Raw genomic sequence first — 15,764 nt, forward strand, 5'->3', positions numbered from 1 at the left:
AGCTGGACGGCAGCATCAGCGGTGAAGAGGAGGAAGACAGTGAAGAAGAAGATGCCTCTGGCGTGGCAGATTTTGACACGTACATTGCAATGCGCAACGAGTGGTCATTGAACGAACTGTGGCATGCTTCCCTTGGTGCAACGTGTAATCATTGCTTACATTATTTCACTGTGCACCTCTGAGAGAAGACATGCTCTGCACAGTGGAAGACAGCAATTAGATCTCCCTTAGCCTGCCTTCTCGGAGAGATGCAGTGCTTGACAGCTGTGGTGTGGTGCAGTGCATGGCTGTGTCCTGGGTTCAGCAGTAGCAGTTGTTTTTCTTGGTAGCTGGTGCAGTGCTGTGTTTCGACTTTTGGCCTGGGAACAGCACTGATAACACTGATGTTTTTAGTTACTGCTCAAATGTTTTATTCTGGCTAAGGACTTCGTGAGTCTCATGCTCTGCCAAGGACGAGGGGAGGCTGGGAGGAAGCAGAGACAGGACACCTGACCCAAGCTGACCAAAGAAGTATTCCATACCACAGCACGTCATGCCCGGGATGTAACTGGGAGTTACTCAGCAACTTTGACCTACTATTACTCAGTAAATAGTGCCAAGCATAGATTAATCCATATCCTATTCACAGCATTTCATTCACTGTAAGATTTTCTTACAATTGGCAGATTGGCATTTAAAGACTCCTGGCATTTAAAGGTACTCACAGTTGCACGGAAAACCTGACAACAGCCTTCCTTCTTACACAGCCTGATCCTGACAGCCATCCTTCCTTGGCATCTTGGGACTTCCAGGAACTATCCCAGAATAATAATTCCCTCTGTGATAGGAATTCTGTTTCTGTAGCATGACAGTCAGGGGATTCAGGGAAAAGTGAATATAAACAGCAAGATGACAGCACTGCAAGGCAGATACTCAACATAAGGACATGGAGCTGCCTCACAGCTGCTTAATTCCCCCACCTGCCTGTCCCCAGCAATCTGCAGGTCCCCTCCCTGCTCCCCCTGCCACCAGCTCCCTTCCTCCTTCCCTCCCTCGAGACCCACTGAATTCCTTCTTTCTCCAGCACTCTAAAACAGTAAACTACACAGGATTCTCTCTTCATTTTGTTAACCATGTATAAGAGTTGGCCGCTACAAAATAAAGTTCTAAATTAATAAAGCTCTATTTTATTGATAGCTCTTACTATCGATACTGGGTTGAACTGGGGCTCAACCCTCCGGTCCCCCCTGTTCTATTTCTGATCCAGCAAAGCATGGGAGGTGTGTCCCGGCAGAGGTCCCACCACTCCCAAGAGTTGCAGGAACCGGCTGCATTCAGGCAATAATTTTTATTGTGTTACGGAGATCCTGCCTTTCACTCCCGGCCAGATTCTGCTTACTAGCTGGCCCGCGGTTGTGCGGGCGAGACTGCGGTGCGCCCGAGGCGCCTGTAACGGCACAGGGGACGCGTCACAATGGGGGATGGCTAGGAGGGTGCCTGCAGGCAGCATCGGCCCAGAACGGCCTGGGGCAGCAGTGAGTGCGCACGCCGAGGGGAGGCTGGGCTGGACAAGGGCCGGGGCAGAAACGTGGGCCCTGGGGGTGGGTGCTCGCCCTGCGTCGAAACCCTGGCTGCGAGCGCCTCGGGCAGGGCACGCTGCTGCTGCCTCCGTGCCTGGGCGCAGGCCTTGCTGCCTCCCAGCTGCCTCGTTCCCTCTCCTGCCTGTCCGCAGCTCTCTGCGGCTCCCGTCCGCGCTTCCCCGCGCACCAGCTCCCTTCCTCCTTCCCTCCCTCCCAGCCCCACTGAATTCCTTCTTTCTCCTGCAGGCCAAGGGCCTCGCAAGGCTCTTATTCTGGGTTCTGCAAAGCATATGCGTGCCCATGGTCGGTGATGAGTTGGATGAAGCCACACGTGAGTGCATGCAGCAGCTTTCGAAGATGCTCACGGAGGAGATGGCTCGGATAGCGCAGGAGCTGCATGAAGTCAAGGAGCTGAAGAGAATAGAGCACAACGGTGTGACCTGGAGTGGCCTGCTCTCTGCTGCCTTGTGGAACTGGAAGTTTTGGGTGATCGCCGGCTTCCTGCTCCTCCTGATTGCAGGGCTCTGCTGCTGCTTTAGCAAAAGAAGCCCTGAGCTGGACGGCAGCATCAGCGATGAAGAGGAGGAAGACAGTGAAGAAGAAGATGCCTCTGGCGTGGCAGATTTTGACACGTACATTGCAATGCGCAACGAGTGGTCATTGAACGAACTGTGGAACCAGAGCGAGTGGGTGGATGCGCTGGTGGAAAACCTTCTCTTTGCTTGCCAAGGGTCCAACTTAGTGTCAGAGGGTTTCTTCCTGGAGCTGGGACCAGCCATGGGAGTGGGCAGCGCCTTTGATTGCTGGAGTCCCCAGGAAGACGAGCCTGTCTACCGTATGCTCGTGTGCCTGAAGCCCTGCCGTGGCTACACCTTCTGCCTGGAGCCAGGCACCGTGGCAAACGAGTCCCGCATCCGTGTGGAGCTGGAGCGCACATGCACCGCTCAGCAGACGGTGGGACCCATGCCGTGCTTCCTTCACAACCGCAAGGAGCAGCTCAGGAAGAAGCAGAAGCCCAGGCTCCTGCATGCCCTCTGCACCGGCTCCTATCTAGATGTGCAGAAAACTGCTTGCTGGTTCCAGGATATGGTGAGGGAAAACAAGGCAATTGCGCGCCTGTTACGTTCACGTTACTACCTTCTGACTGTGCTGCCCTCCAGACGCTCCTGCAAAGTGGCACTTCAACATATCTCTGGGAGAACCACGGTCATTGAGATGAACTTTGTCGTGCAGCTGGGCAACTCAGACATCTTCATGAGCAGCCAGGCGAGAGAGGGTATCTTCAGCCCAAGCACAACGTGGACATTGACCTTTGCCAGGGCAGAGGCAAAGTTCTTGTGGCTGATGTTCGATCAGACCCCAGACGACACCTTGCTCAGCTGCCTGCAACTCTGCACCCGCATGCTGGCGGGCACAAGCTTTTCCAGCTATGCCTTGAAGACGGTGGTGATGCACCTCCTGACCACCACAGCCCTGTCAGGCTGGCGCAGGAGACATTTCCTGCTGCGGCTAGGTGACATCATGAGGTACCTGCGCCGCTGCTTGGAGGAGAAACGCCTCGACCACTTCTTCTTTGGCAATGAGAAGATTCCTGAGGAGATCGTCTTGCCCCCAGCCTTGCAAAGAGCCAAGCCATTCAACCTCTTCCAGCATCTGGCGCAGGATCCGGCTGCCCACGAGCAGGCAATGCGTGAGTTCGTGGAGCTGCAACACCGGCTTACAGCACAGATCTTCTTCTAGGGGCACTGAAAGTGGTCTTCATGCAGAGAGGGCTGAGGCCCTCATTGATTCCTTCGTTATTTCATTAAATGCCCGTTTTCCTTCCCCAGTCCACTGCTATTCCCTCACTTCTGTTTGCAGCAACTGCTATAGGCGTTCGACTAATATACCGTAGTCATAGATCCAGAGCCGACACCAACCTGTCATGCCGAGAAATGTCCCAAGTTCCTTGAGCGTCCTGGGGTTGAGGGGTTTGGCAGATCGTTTTCTTGCGTTCTTGTCCTAATTTCCACTGCTCCCCTGAGACCTCATACCCCCGGTAGGTGACTTCTTGCTTCATTGTTTGTGCCTTTTGCTGAGATACCTTATATCCTTCAAGTCCATGAGAATTTAACAGGCTTACCATCCATTCGCTACATCTGTTTGAAGTTTCGGTGGCTATCAATAGGTCGTCCACTTCAAGCTTAGCAGCTTTATCCAGTTGTTGGTTGTTCTGTTGTTCCTCAGTGGCCCGACTTTTGGGGACTTGGGCATCTTCATGGCGCACCTTCACCACCAGGTTCTGCACCCGAGCAGCGATATCTTGCTGAAGTACCGCAGCCCAGATGGGTTTACCTGTGCTTTGCCGTTTGCTCTGCTTCCAGCGCTGCAACCACCCACCCACACAGGGCATTCGCCACCATCCATGAATCAGTAGAGAGATAAAGTACTGGCCGCTTTTCTCGTTCAGCAGTGTCCAAGGCAAGCGGTATGTCTTTCACCTTGGCAAACTGACTCGATTCACCCTTTCCTTCAGCAGTTTTTGCACCTTGTTGTCGAGGTCTCCATACAGCTGCCTTCCATCTCTGATGCTTTCCCACAATATGGCTGGACCTACCAGTAAACAAGGCATACTGCTTTTTCACTTTCTGACTGTTTATTATACGGCGACGCCTCACGCATCACATCCTCCTCTGTTGACATTCCAAAATCTTTGCCCTCTGGCCAGTCAATGTTGACTTCTAGAATTCCTGAACAACTGGGATTTCCTGTTCAAGCTCACTGTGTACTTAGTGCAGCCCACTTACTCCATGTAGCACTGGTTGCATGATGTGTAGAGGAGACCTTGCCTTTGAATGTCCAGCCCAGCACTGGCAACCGGGATGCCAGGCGGAGCTGTGCTTCAGTGCCAATCACTTCTGAAGCAGCTCGAACCCCTTCATAGTCTGCCAGTATCACTTTTTCAGTTGGTGTATATCTGGCCTCAGATCCTCTCTATCCCCCACTCCAAAAGCTGAGGGGTCGACCTAGAGTCTCTCCTGGAGCTTTCTGCCAGAAGCTCCAGGTAGGACCATTCTCCCCAGCTGCGGGGATTACATTTTATACATCTGGCCCGGTCCGGACTGGTCCAAGGGGTCCTGCATGAACTATCTCTCGTTTAATCTGCTCAAAGGCTTGTTGTTGTTCATGGCCCCATTCTTCTTCCGGGTCACATGGCAGAGAGGGCTTACAATCAAACTGTAATTTGGGATGTGCATTCTCCAGAACCCCACAACACCCAAGAAAGCTTGTGTTTCTTTCTGATTGGTTGGTGAAGACATTGCTGTTATCTTGTTGATCACATCTGTGGGGATTTGGTGACATCCATCTTGCCATTTTATTCCCAAAAAATTGAATCTCCTGTGTAGGTCCCTTGACCTTACTCCGTTCTATTGCAAAACTGGCTTTCAGCAAGATTTGGATTATTTGCCTCCCTTTCTCAAAGACTTTTTCTGCTGTACCAACCCACACGATAATGTCGTAAAAGTATTGCAGGCGTTCTGGAGCTTGCCCCTGTTCCAGTGAAGTCTGGATCAGTCCACGGCAGATGGTAGGGCTGTGTTTCCACCCCTGGGGCAGTTGGTTCCAAGTGTACTGGACACCCCTCCAAGTAAAAGCAAACTGTGGGATGCACTCTGCTATCAAAGGAATTGAGAAGAATGCGTTGGCAATATCGATTGTGGCATACCACTTGGCTGCCTTTGACTCCAGTTCGGATTGAAGTTCTAGCATGTCTGATACAGCAGCACTCTATGGTGGTGTGACTTCATTCAGGCCACGAGAGTCTACTGTTATTGTCGACTCTCCGTTAGACTTTCTCACTGGCCATATGGGGCTATCAAAGGGTGAGCGGGTGCTACTGATCACTCCTTGTCTCTCCAGTCTACGGATCAGCTTACGGATGGGAATCAGGGAGTCTTGGTTGGTGCGATATTGCTGCCGGTGCACCGTTTTGGTCGCAATTGGCACTTGTTGTTCTTCGACCTTCAGCAACCCCACAACAGAAGGATCCTCTGAGAGACCAGGCAAGGTGGACAACTGCTCAGTTTCCTCGGTCTCCAGAGCAGCAATACCAAAAGCCCATTGGTACTCTTTTGGGTCTTTGAAGTACCCTCTCCCAAGGTAATCTATGCCAAGGATGCGTGGAGCCTCTGGACCAGTCACAATGGGGTGCTTTTGCCACTTCCTCCCAGTCAGGCTGATCAGCTCCTGGGGTCGTATGGGTAAGTACCTAGGCCAATGAGCACTTTCAACATTTTGGAATTTCACCTCTCAACAAGTGAAAATCCGGAACGAACTAGTCGGACATTACTACTGTAGCTATCCTGGAGGAGAAGGAGGATATGGGAAGGAAGGAAGAAAGGAAGAATGGACGGACGCAGCAGGAAGACATTTCTGTTACCGGCTGGCTCTCCCAGAGAAGGCCAAAGGCGCACTTGCCTATAGTTGTCACCAGATGGCTCCCAAGGAACAAAGGTGGCGACAACACCGAGAGCGCAGACCAGATGAGTCTCATGACCTGCGAGTCTGTCATATCATAACCCACCTCCAAAGTACAACAGAATGATAACCTTAGCCTCACAGACAGACATCACAGGGAGCAGACAGGACAAGAGCAGTACCAGTGAGCACACACACATTAACTCTGGGAACGCTATGACCACTGACTACCGCACTACCATGAATGCTTGCAACAAATTTGTTCTAACATGCTCGGGTCAGATGTGTCTTTATCGCAACCCAGTGCCCCATACTGGGTGCCAAAAAGGACTGTCACGGTTTAACTGCAGCTGGTAACTCAGTACCATGCAGCCACTCCCCCAGTTTCCCCTGCCCCTGACAGGATGAAGAGGAGAATTGTAAGAATGTAAAACCTGTGGGCTGAAATAAGAACAGTTTAATAATTGAAATTAGGTAAAATAGTGTGATAATAGAAATAATACCAACGATAACAATAGTGATAATAATAATAGACAGCAACAAGAAGAACAGAAAGCAAGCTCAGGAAACACAAGTGGTGCACAGCGCAATCACTCACCACCTGCTGACTGATACCCAGCCTGACCCAAGAGTTGATCAGTCCCTTCTGGATAACTCCTCCCAGTCTATATACTGGGCATGATGTGCTGTGGTTTGGAATACCCCTTTGGCTAGTTTGGGTCAGGTGTCCTGTCTCTGCTTCCGCACGGCTTCTTGTGCTCCTCGTCACTGGCAGAGCATGAGACTGAAAAATCCTTGAATGGTGTAAGTCAAACTGAGCAAAAACTAAAACTTTGGTGTGTTTTCAGTACTTTTCTCAGACTGAAGCCAAAACACAGCACTGCACCAGCTACTAAGCAGAAAATGAACTCTGTCCAAGTCAAAAGCCAGAATATGGCAACATGGTGCCCAAGAAAGGATTTAGTCAGATAATGGGACTCATTTCTGGAACAAGCTTACAGATACTTGGGTCAAAGAGCATGGCATCAAGTGGATATGTCACATGCCTTATCATATCAGGGATGCGATATACCTCTTATAATGGACGGCAGATTTTTGCTGTGATGCAGAATTCAATTAATGCTGTATAATTGATAACATCCCAGAAATCCTACTAAGCAATATTAAACAGCCATACATAATTCTATGCCTAAATACTTTATTAAGGTTAGCTCCCTATTTCTAACTAGGTAACTGTTCCGCTTACTGATAACTTGACTGGCTGTTGGGCGAAGGTTAAGTGCGTGCCACCTTTCCTTCCCATCTTAGAGCTCTTGTGGGAAACACATGTTGAGCCATGCACTGTTACATAACTAGTTTGCTCTGGACAGTTCTGCTGGCAAGGAATGCAAAGGGAAAATTATTTAAGTAATATGGGGACAGTGTAAGAAAATGTGAAGCAATAAGCATGGCAATGGGATACAGGCTTTACAATGAATCTTAAAAGCACACGAAAATACAGAATCACCATCAGTGAAGCAGTGTAACAGCACAGGGGACGCGTCGCAATGGGGGATGGCTAGGAGGATGCCTGCAGGCAGCCCAGAACGGCCTGGGGCAGCAGTGAGTGCGCACGCAGGGGGGAGGCTGGGCTGGACAAGGGCTGGGGCAGAAACGTGGGCCCTGGGGGGGGGTGCTCGCCCTGCGTCGAAACCCTGGCTGCGAGCGCCTCGGGCAGGGCACGCTGCTGCTGCCTCCGTGCCTGGGCGCAGGCCTTGCTGCCTCCCAGCTGCCTCGTTCCCTCTCCTGCCTGTCCGCAGCTCTCTGCGGCTCCCGTCCGCGCTTCCCCGCGCACCAGCTCCCTTCCTCCTTCCCTCCCTCCCAGCCCCACTGAATTCCTTCTTTCTCCTGCAGGCCAAGGGCCTCGCAAGGCTCTTATCCTGGGTTCTGCAAAGCGTATTCTCGAATGTGGTCTTCATCAGTGATGAGCTGGATGAAGCCACACGTGAGCGCATGCAGCAGCTTTCGAAGATTCTCACGGAGGAGATGGCTCGGATAGCGCAGGAGCTGCATGAAGTCGAGGAGCTGAAGAGAATAGAGCACAACGGTGTGACCTGGAGTGGCCTGCTCTCTGCTGCCTTGTGGAACTGGAAATTTTGGGTGATCGCCGGCTTCCTGCTCCTCCTGATTGCAGGGCTCTGCTGCTGCTTTAGCAAAAGAAGCCCTGAGCTGGACGGCAGCATCAGCGGTGAAGAGGAGGAAGACAGTGAAGAAGAAGATGCCTCTGGCGTGGCAGATTTTGACACGTACATTGCAATGCGCAACGAGTGGTCATTGAACGAACTGTGGCATGCTTCCCTTGGTGCAACGTGTAATCATTGCTTACATTATTTCACTGTGCACCTCTGAGAGAAGACATGCTCTGCACAGTGGAAGACAGCAATTAGATCTCCCTTAGCCTGCCTTCTCGGAGAGATGCAGTGCTTGACAGCTGTGGTGTGGTGCAGTGCATGGCTGTGTCCTGGGTTCAGCAGTAGCAGTTGTTTTTCTTGGTAGCTGGTGCAGTGCTGTGTTTCGACTTTTGGCCTGGGAACAGCACTGATAACACTGATGTTTTTAGTTACTGCTCAAATGTTTTATTCTGGCTAAGGACTTCGTGAGTCTCATGCTCTGCCAAGGACGAGGGGAGGCTGGGAGGAAGCAGAGACAGGACACCTGACCCAAGCTGACCAAAGAAGTATTCCATACCACAGCACGTCATGCCCGGGATGTAACTGGGAGTTACTCAGCAACTTTGACCTACTATTACTCAGTAAATAGTGCCAAGCATAGATTAATCCATATCCTATTCACAGCATTTCATTCACTGTAAGATTTTCTTACAATTGGCAGATTGGCATTTAAAGACTCCTGGCATTTAAAGGTACTCACAGTTGCACGGAAAACCTGACAACAGCCTTCCTTCTTACACAGCCTGATCCTGACAGCCATCCTTCCTTGGCATCTTGGGACTTCCAGGAACTATCCCAGAATAATAATTCCCTCTGTGATAGGAATTCTGTTTCTGTAGCATGACAGTCAGGGGATTCAGGGAAAAGTGAATATAAACAGCAAGATGACAGCACTGCAAGGCAGATACTCAACATAAGGACATGGAGCTGCCTCACAGCTGCTTAATTCCCCCACCTGCCTGTCCCCAGCAATCTGCAGGTCCCCTCCCTGCTCCCCCCGCCACCAGCTCCCTTCCTCCTTCCCTCCCTCGAGACCCACTGAATTCCTTCTTTCTCCAGCACTCTAAAACAGTAAACTACACAGGATTCTCTCTTCATTTTGTTAACCATGTATAAGAGTTGGCCGCTACATAATAAAGTTCTAAATTAATAAAGCTCTATTTTATTGATAGCTCTTACTATCGATACTGGGTTGAACTGGGGCTCAACCCTCCGGTCCCCCCTGTTCTATTTCTGATCCAGCAAAGCATGGGAGGTGTGTCCCGGCAGAGGTCCCACCACTCCCAAGAGTTGCAGGAACCGGCTGCATTCAGGCAATAATTTTTATTGTGTTACGGAGATCCTGCCTTTCACTCCCGGCCAGATTCTGCTTACTAGCTGGCCCGCGGTTGTGCGGGCGAGACTGCGGTGCGCCCGAGGCGCCTGTAACGGCACAGGGGACGCGTCACAATGGGGGATGGCTAGGAGGGTGCCTGCAGGCAGCACCGGCCCAGAACGGCCTGGGGCAGCAGTGAGTGCGCACGCCGAGGGGAGGCTGGGCTGGACAAGGGCCGGGGCAGAAACGTGGGCCCTGGGGGGGGGTGCTCGCCCTGCGTCGAAACCCTGGCTGCGAGCGCCTCGGGCAGGGCACGCTGCTGCTGCCTCCGTGCCTGGGCGCAGGCCTTGCTGCCTCCCAGCTGCCTCGTTCCCTCTCCTGCCTGTCCGCAGCTCTCTGCGGCTCCCGTCCGCGCTTCCCCGCGCACCAGCTCCCTTCCTCCTTCCCTCCCTCCCAGCCCCACTGAATTCCTTCTTTCTCCTGCAGGCCATGGGCCTCGCAAGGCTCTTATTCTGGGTTCTGCAAAGCATATGCGTGCCCATGGTCGGTGATGAGTTGGATGAAGCCACACGTGAGTGCATGCAGCAGCTTTCGAAGATGCTCACGGAGGAGATGGCTCGGATAGCGCAGGAGCTGCATGAAGTCAAGGAGCTGAAGAGAATAGAGCACAACGGTGTGACCTGGAGTGGCCTGCTCTCTGCTGCCTTGTGGAACTGGAAGTTTTGGGTGATCGCCGGCTTCCTGCTCCTCCTGATTGCAGGGCTCTGCTGCTGCTTTAGCAAAAGAAGCCCTGAGCTGGACGGCAGCATCAGCGATGAAGAGGAGGAAGACAGTGAAGAAGAAGATGCCTCTGGCGTGGCAGATTTTGACACGTACATTGCAATGCGCAACGAGTGGTCATTGAACGAACTGTGGAACCAGAGCGAGTGGGTGGATGCGCTGGTGGAAAACCTTCTCTTTGCTTGCCAAGGGTCCAACTTAGTGTCAGAGGGTTTCTTCCTGGAGCTGGGACCAGCCATGGGAGTGGGCAGCGCCTTTGATTGCTGGAGTCCCCAGGAAGACGAGCCTGTCTACCGTATGCTCGTGTGCCTGAAGCCCTGCCGTGGCTACACCTTCTGCCTGGAGCCAGGCACCGTGGCAAACGAGTCCCGCATCCGTGTGGAGCTGGAGCGCACATGCACCGCTCAGCAGACGGTGGGACCCATGCCGTGCTTCCTTCACAACCGCAAGGAGCAGCTCAGGAAGAAGCAGAAGCCCAGGCTCCTGCATGCCCTCTGCACCGGCTCCTATCTAGATGTGCAGAAAACTGCTTGCTGGTTCCAGGATATGGTGAGGGAAAACAAGGCAATTGCGCGCCTGTTACGTTCACGTTACTACCTTCTGACTGTGCTGCCCTCCAGACGCTCCTGCAAAGTGGCACTTCAACATATCTCTGGGAGAACCACGGTCATTGAGATGAACTTTGTCGTGCAGCTGGGCAACTCAGACATCTTCATGAGCAGCCAGGCGAGAGAGGGTATCTTCAGCCCAAGCACAACGTGGACATTGACCTTCGCCAGGGCAGAGGCAAAGTTCTTGTGGCTGATGTTCGATCAGACCCCAGACGACACCTTGCTCAGCTGCCTGCAACTCTGCACCCGCATGCTGGCGGGCACAAGCTTTTCCAGCTATGCCTTGAAGACGGTGGTGATGCACCTCCTGACCACCACAGCCCTGTCAGGCTGGCGCAGGAGACATTTCCTGCTGCGGCTAGGTGACATCATGAGGTACCTGCGCCGCTGCTTGGAGGAGAAACGCCTCGACCACTTCTTCTTTGGCAATGAGAAGATTCCTGAGGAGATCGTCTTGCCCCCAGCCTTGCAAAGAGCCAAGCCATTCAACCTCTTCCAGCATCTGGCGCAGGATCCGGCTGCCCACGAGCAGGCAATGCGTGAGTTCGTGGAGCTGCAACACCGGCTTACAGCACAGATCTTCTTCTAGGGGCACTGAAAGTGGTCTTCATGCAGAGAGGGCTGAGGCCCTCATTGATTCCTTCGTTATTTCATTAAATGCCCGTTTTCCTTCCCCAGTCCACTGCTATTCCCTCACTTCTGTTTGCAGCAACTGCTATAGGCGTTCGACTAATATACCGTAGTCATAGATCCAGAGCCGACACCAACCTGTCATGCCGAGAAATGTCCCAAGTTCCTTGAGCGTCCTGGGGTTGAGGGGTTTGGCAGATCGTTTTCTTGCGTTCTTGTCCTAATTTCCACTGCTCCCCTGAGACCTCATACCCCCGGTAGGTGACTTCTTGCTTCATTGTTTGTGCCTTTTGCTGAGATACCTTATATCCTTCAAGTCCATGAGAATTTAACAGGCTTACCATCCATTCGCTACATCTGTTTGAAGTTTCGGTGGCTATCAATAGGTCGTCCACTTCAAGCTTAGCAGCTTTATCCAGTTGTTGGTTGTTCTGTTGTTCCTCAGTGGCCCGACTTTTGGGGACTTGGGCATCTTCATGGCGCACCTTCACCACCAGGTTCTGCACCCGAGCAGCGATATCTTGCTGAAGTACCGCAGCCCAGATGGGTTTACCTGTGCTTTGCCGTTTGCTCTGCTTCCAGCGCTGCAACCACCCACCCACACAGGGCATTCGCCACCATCCATGAATCAGTAGAGAGATAAAGTACTGGCCGCTTTTCTCGTTCAGCAGTGTCCAAGGCAAGCTGTATGTCTTTCACCTTGGCAAACTGACTCGATTCACCCTTTCCTTCAGCAGTTTTTGCACCTTGTTGTCGAGGTCTCCATACAGCTGCCTTCCATCTCTGATGCTTTCCCACAATATGGCTGGACCTATCAGTAAACAAGGCATACTGCTTTTTCACTTTCTGACTGTTTATTATACGGCGACGCCTCACGCATCACATCCTCCTCTGTTGACATTCCAAAATCTTTGCCCTCTGGCCAGTCAATGTTGACTTCTAGAATTCCTGAACAACTGGGATTTCCTGTTCAAGCTCACTGTGTACTTAGTGCAGCCCACTTACTCCATGTAGCACTGGTTGCATGATGTGTAGAGGAGACCTTGCCTTTGAACGTCCAGCCCAGCACTGGCAACCGGGATGCCAGGCGGAGCTGTGCTTCAGTGCCAATCACTTCTGAAGCAGCTCGAACCCCTTCATAGTCTGCCAGTATCACTTTTTCAGTTGGTGTATATCTGGCCTCAGATCCTCTCTATCCCCCACTCCAAAAGCTGAGGGGTCGACCTAGAGTCTCTCCTGGAGCTTTCTGCCAGAAGCTCCAGGTAGGACCATTCTCCCCAGCTGCGGGGATTACATTTTATACATCTGGCCCGGTCCGGACTGGTCCAAGGGGTCCTGCATGAACTATCTCTCGTTTAATCTGCTCAAAGGCTTGTTGTTGTTCATGGCCCCATTCTTCTTCCGGGTCACATGGCAGAGAGGGCTTACAATCAAACTGTAATTTGGGATGTGCATTCTCCAGAACCCCACAACACCCAAGAAAGCTTGTGTTTCTTTCTGATTGGTTGGTGAAGACATTGCTGTTATCTTGTTGATCACATCTGTGGGGATTTGGTGACATCCATCTTGCCATTTTATTCCCAAAAAATTGAATCTCCTGTGTAGGTCCCTTGACCTTACTCCGTTCTATTGCAAAACTGGCTTTCAGCAAGATTTGGATTATTTGCCTCCCTTTCTCAAAGACTTTTTCTGCTGTACCAACCCACACGATAATGTCGTAAAAGTATTGCAGGCGTTCTGGAGCTTGCCCCTGTTCCAGTGAAGTCTGGATCAGTCCACGGCAGATGGTAGGGCTGTGTTTCCACCCCTGGGGCAGTTGGTTCCAAGTGTACTGGACACCCCTCCAAGTAAAAGCAAACTGTGGGATGCACTCTGCTATCAAAGGAATTGAGAAGAATGCGTTGGCAATATCGATTGTGGCATACCACTTGGCTGCCTTTGACTCCAGTTCGGATTGAAGTTCTAGCATGTCTGATACAGCAGCACTCTATGGTGGTGTGACTTCATTCAGGCCACGAGAGTCTACTGTTATTGTCGACTCTCCGTTAGACTTTCTCACTGGCCATATGGGGCTATCAAAGGGTGAGCGGGTGCTACTGATCACTCCTTGTCTCTCCAGTCTACGGATCAGCTTACGGATGGGAATCAGGGAGTCTTGGTTGGTGCGATATTGCTGCCGGTGCACCGTTTTGGTCGCAATTGGCACTTGTTGTTCTTCGACCTTCAGCAACCCCACAACAGAAGGATCCTCTGAGAGACCAGGCAAGGTGGACAACTGCTCAGTTTCCTCGGTCTCCAGAGCAGCAATACCAAAAGCCCATTGGTACTCTTTTGGGTCTTTGAAGTACCCTCTCCCAAGGTAATCTATGCCAAGGATGCGTGGAGCCTCTGGACCAGTCACAATGGGGTGCTTTTGCCACTTCCTCCCAGTCAGGCTGATCAGCTCCTGGGGTCGTATGGGTAAGTACCTAGGCCAATGAGCACTTTCAACATTTTGGAATTTCACCTCTCAACAAGTGAAAATCCGGAACGAACTAGTCGGACATTACTACTGTAGCTATCCTGGAGGAGAAGGAGGATATGGGAAGGAAGGAAGAAAGGAAGAATGGACGGACGCAGCAGGAAGACATTTCTGTTACCGGCTGGCTCTCCCAGAGAAGGCCAAAGGCGCACTTGCCTATAGTTGTCACCAGATGGCTCCCAAGGAACAAAGGTGGCGACAACACCGAGAGCGCAGACCAGATGAGTCTCATGACCTGCGAGTCTGTCATATCATAACCCACCTCCAAAGTACAACAGAATGATAACCTTAGCCTCACAGACAGACATCACAGGGAGCAGACAGGACAAGAGCAGTACCAGTGAGCACACACACATTAACTCTGGGAACGCTATGACCACTGACTACCGCACTACCATGAATGCTTGCAACAAATTTGTTCTAACATGCTCGGGTCAGATGTGTCTTTATCGCAACCCAGTGCCCCATACTGGGTGCCAAAAAGGACTGTCACGGTTTAACTGCAGCTGGTAACTCAGTACCATGCAGCCACTCCCCCAGTTTCCCCTGCCCCTGACAGGATGAAGAGGAGAATTGTAAGAATGTAAAACCTGTGGGCTGAAATAAGAACAGTTTAATAATTGAAATTAGGTAAAATAGTGTGATAATAGAAATAATACCAACGATAACAATAGTGATAATAATAATAGACAGCAACAAGAAGAACAGAAAGCAAGCTCAGGAAACACAAGTGGTGCACAGCGCAATCACTCACCACCTGCTGACTGATACCCAGCCTGACCCAAGAGTTGATCAGTCCCTTCTGGATAACTCCTCCCAGTCTATATACTGGGCATGATGTGCTGTGGTTTGGAATACCCCTTTGGCTAGTTTGGGTCAGGTGTCCTGTCTCTGCTTCCGCACGGCTTCTTGTGCTCCTCGTCACTGGCAGAGCATGAGACTGAAAATTCCTTGAATGGTGTAAGTCAAACTGAGCAAAAACTAAAACTTTGGTGTGTTTTCAGTACTTTTCTCAGACTGAAGCCAAAACACAGCACTGCACCAGCTACTAAGCAGAAAATGAACTCTGTCCAAGTCAAAAGCCAGAATATGGCAACATGGTGCCCAAGAAAGGATTTAGTCAGATAATGGGACTCATTTCTGGAACAAGCTTACAGATACTTGGGTCAAAGAGCATGGCATCAAGTGGATATGTCACATGCCTTATCATATCAGGGATGCGATATACCTCTTATAATGGACGGCAGATTTTTGCTGTGATGCAGAATTCAATTAATGCTGTATAATTGATAACATCCCAGAAATCCTACTAAGCAATATTAAACAGCCATACATAATTCTATGCCTAAATACTTTATTAAGGTTAGCTCCCTATTTCTAACTAGGTAACTGTTCCGCTTACTGATAACTTGACTGGCTGTTGGGCGAAGGTTAAGTGCGTGCCACCTTTCCTTCCCATCTTAGAGCTCTTGTGGGAAACGCATGTTGAGCCATGCACTGTTACATAACTAGTTTGCTCTGGACAGTTCTGCTGGCAAGGAATGCAAAGGGAAAATTATTTAAGTAATATGGGGACAGTGTAAGAAAATGTGAAGCAATAAGCATGGCAATGGGATACAGGCTTTACAATGAATCTTAAAAGCACACGAAAATACAGAATCACCATCAGTGAAGCAGTGT

General features: G+C 51.1%; 3 protein-coding genes across 3 annotated transcripts; all 3 read left to right on the top strand.

Moving 5' to 3' along the window:
- The first annotated feature begins 1,859 nt into the window (after positions 1–1,859).
- LOC136017434 (inositol 1,4,5-trisphosphate receptor-interacting protein-like 1) lies at positions 1,860–3,299 on the top strand. Its single transcript, XM_065685752.1, has one exon. The coding sequence runs from the start codon at positions 1,860–1,862 to the stop codon at positions 3,297–3,299; it is 1,440 nt and encodes a 479-aa protein (XP_065541824.1).
- A 2,934-nt stretch (positions 3,300–6,233) lies between these two features.
- LOC136017435 (uncharacterized) lies at positions 6,234–8,405 on the top strand. The gene is given in 3 exon segments (XM_065685753.1): positions 6,234–6,370; positions 7,636–7,762; positions 7,764–8,405. Coding segments are annotated over 3 exon segments (906 nt in total).
- Positions 8,406–10,082: 1,677 nt separating this feature from the next.
- LOC136017436 (inositol 1,4,5-trisphosphate receptor-interacting protein-like 1) lies at positions 10,083–11,522 on the top strand. The gene has a single exon (XM_065685754.1). The coding sequence runs from the start codon at positions 10,083–10,085 to the stop codon at positions 11,520–11,522; it is 1,440 nt and encodes a 479-aa protein (XP_065541826.1).
- The last annotated feature ends 4,242 nt before the right edge of the window (positions 11,523–15,764 follow it).

This window comes from Lathamus discolor, chromosome 6 (genome assembly GCF_037157495.1).
Source record: "Lathamus discolor isolate bLatDis1 chromosome 6, bLatDis1.hap1, whole genome shotgun sequence".
Taxonomy (NCBI): domain Eukaryota; kingdom Metazoa; phylum Chordata; class Aves; order Psittaciformes; family Psittacidae; genus Lathamus; species Lathamus discolor.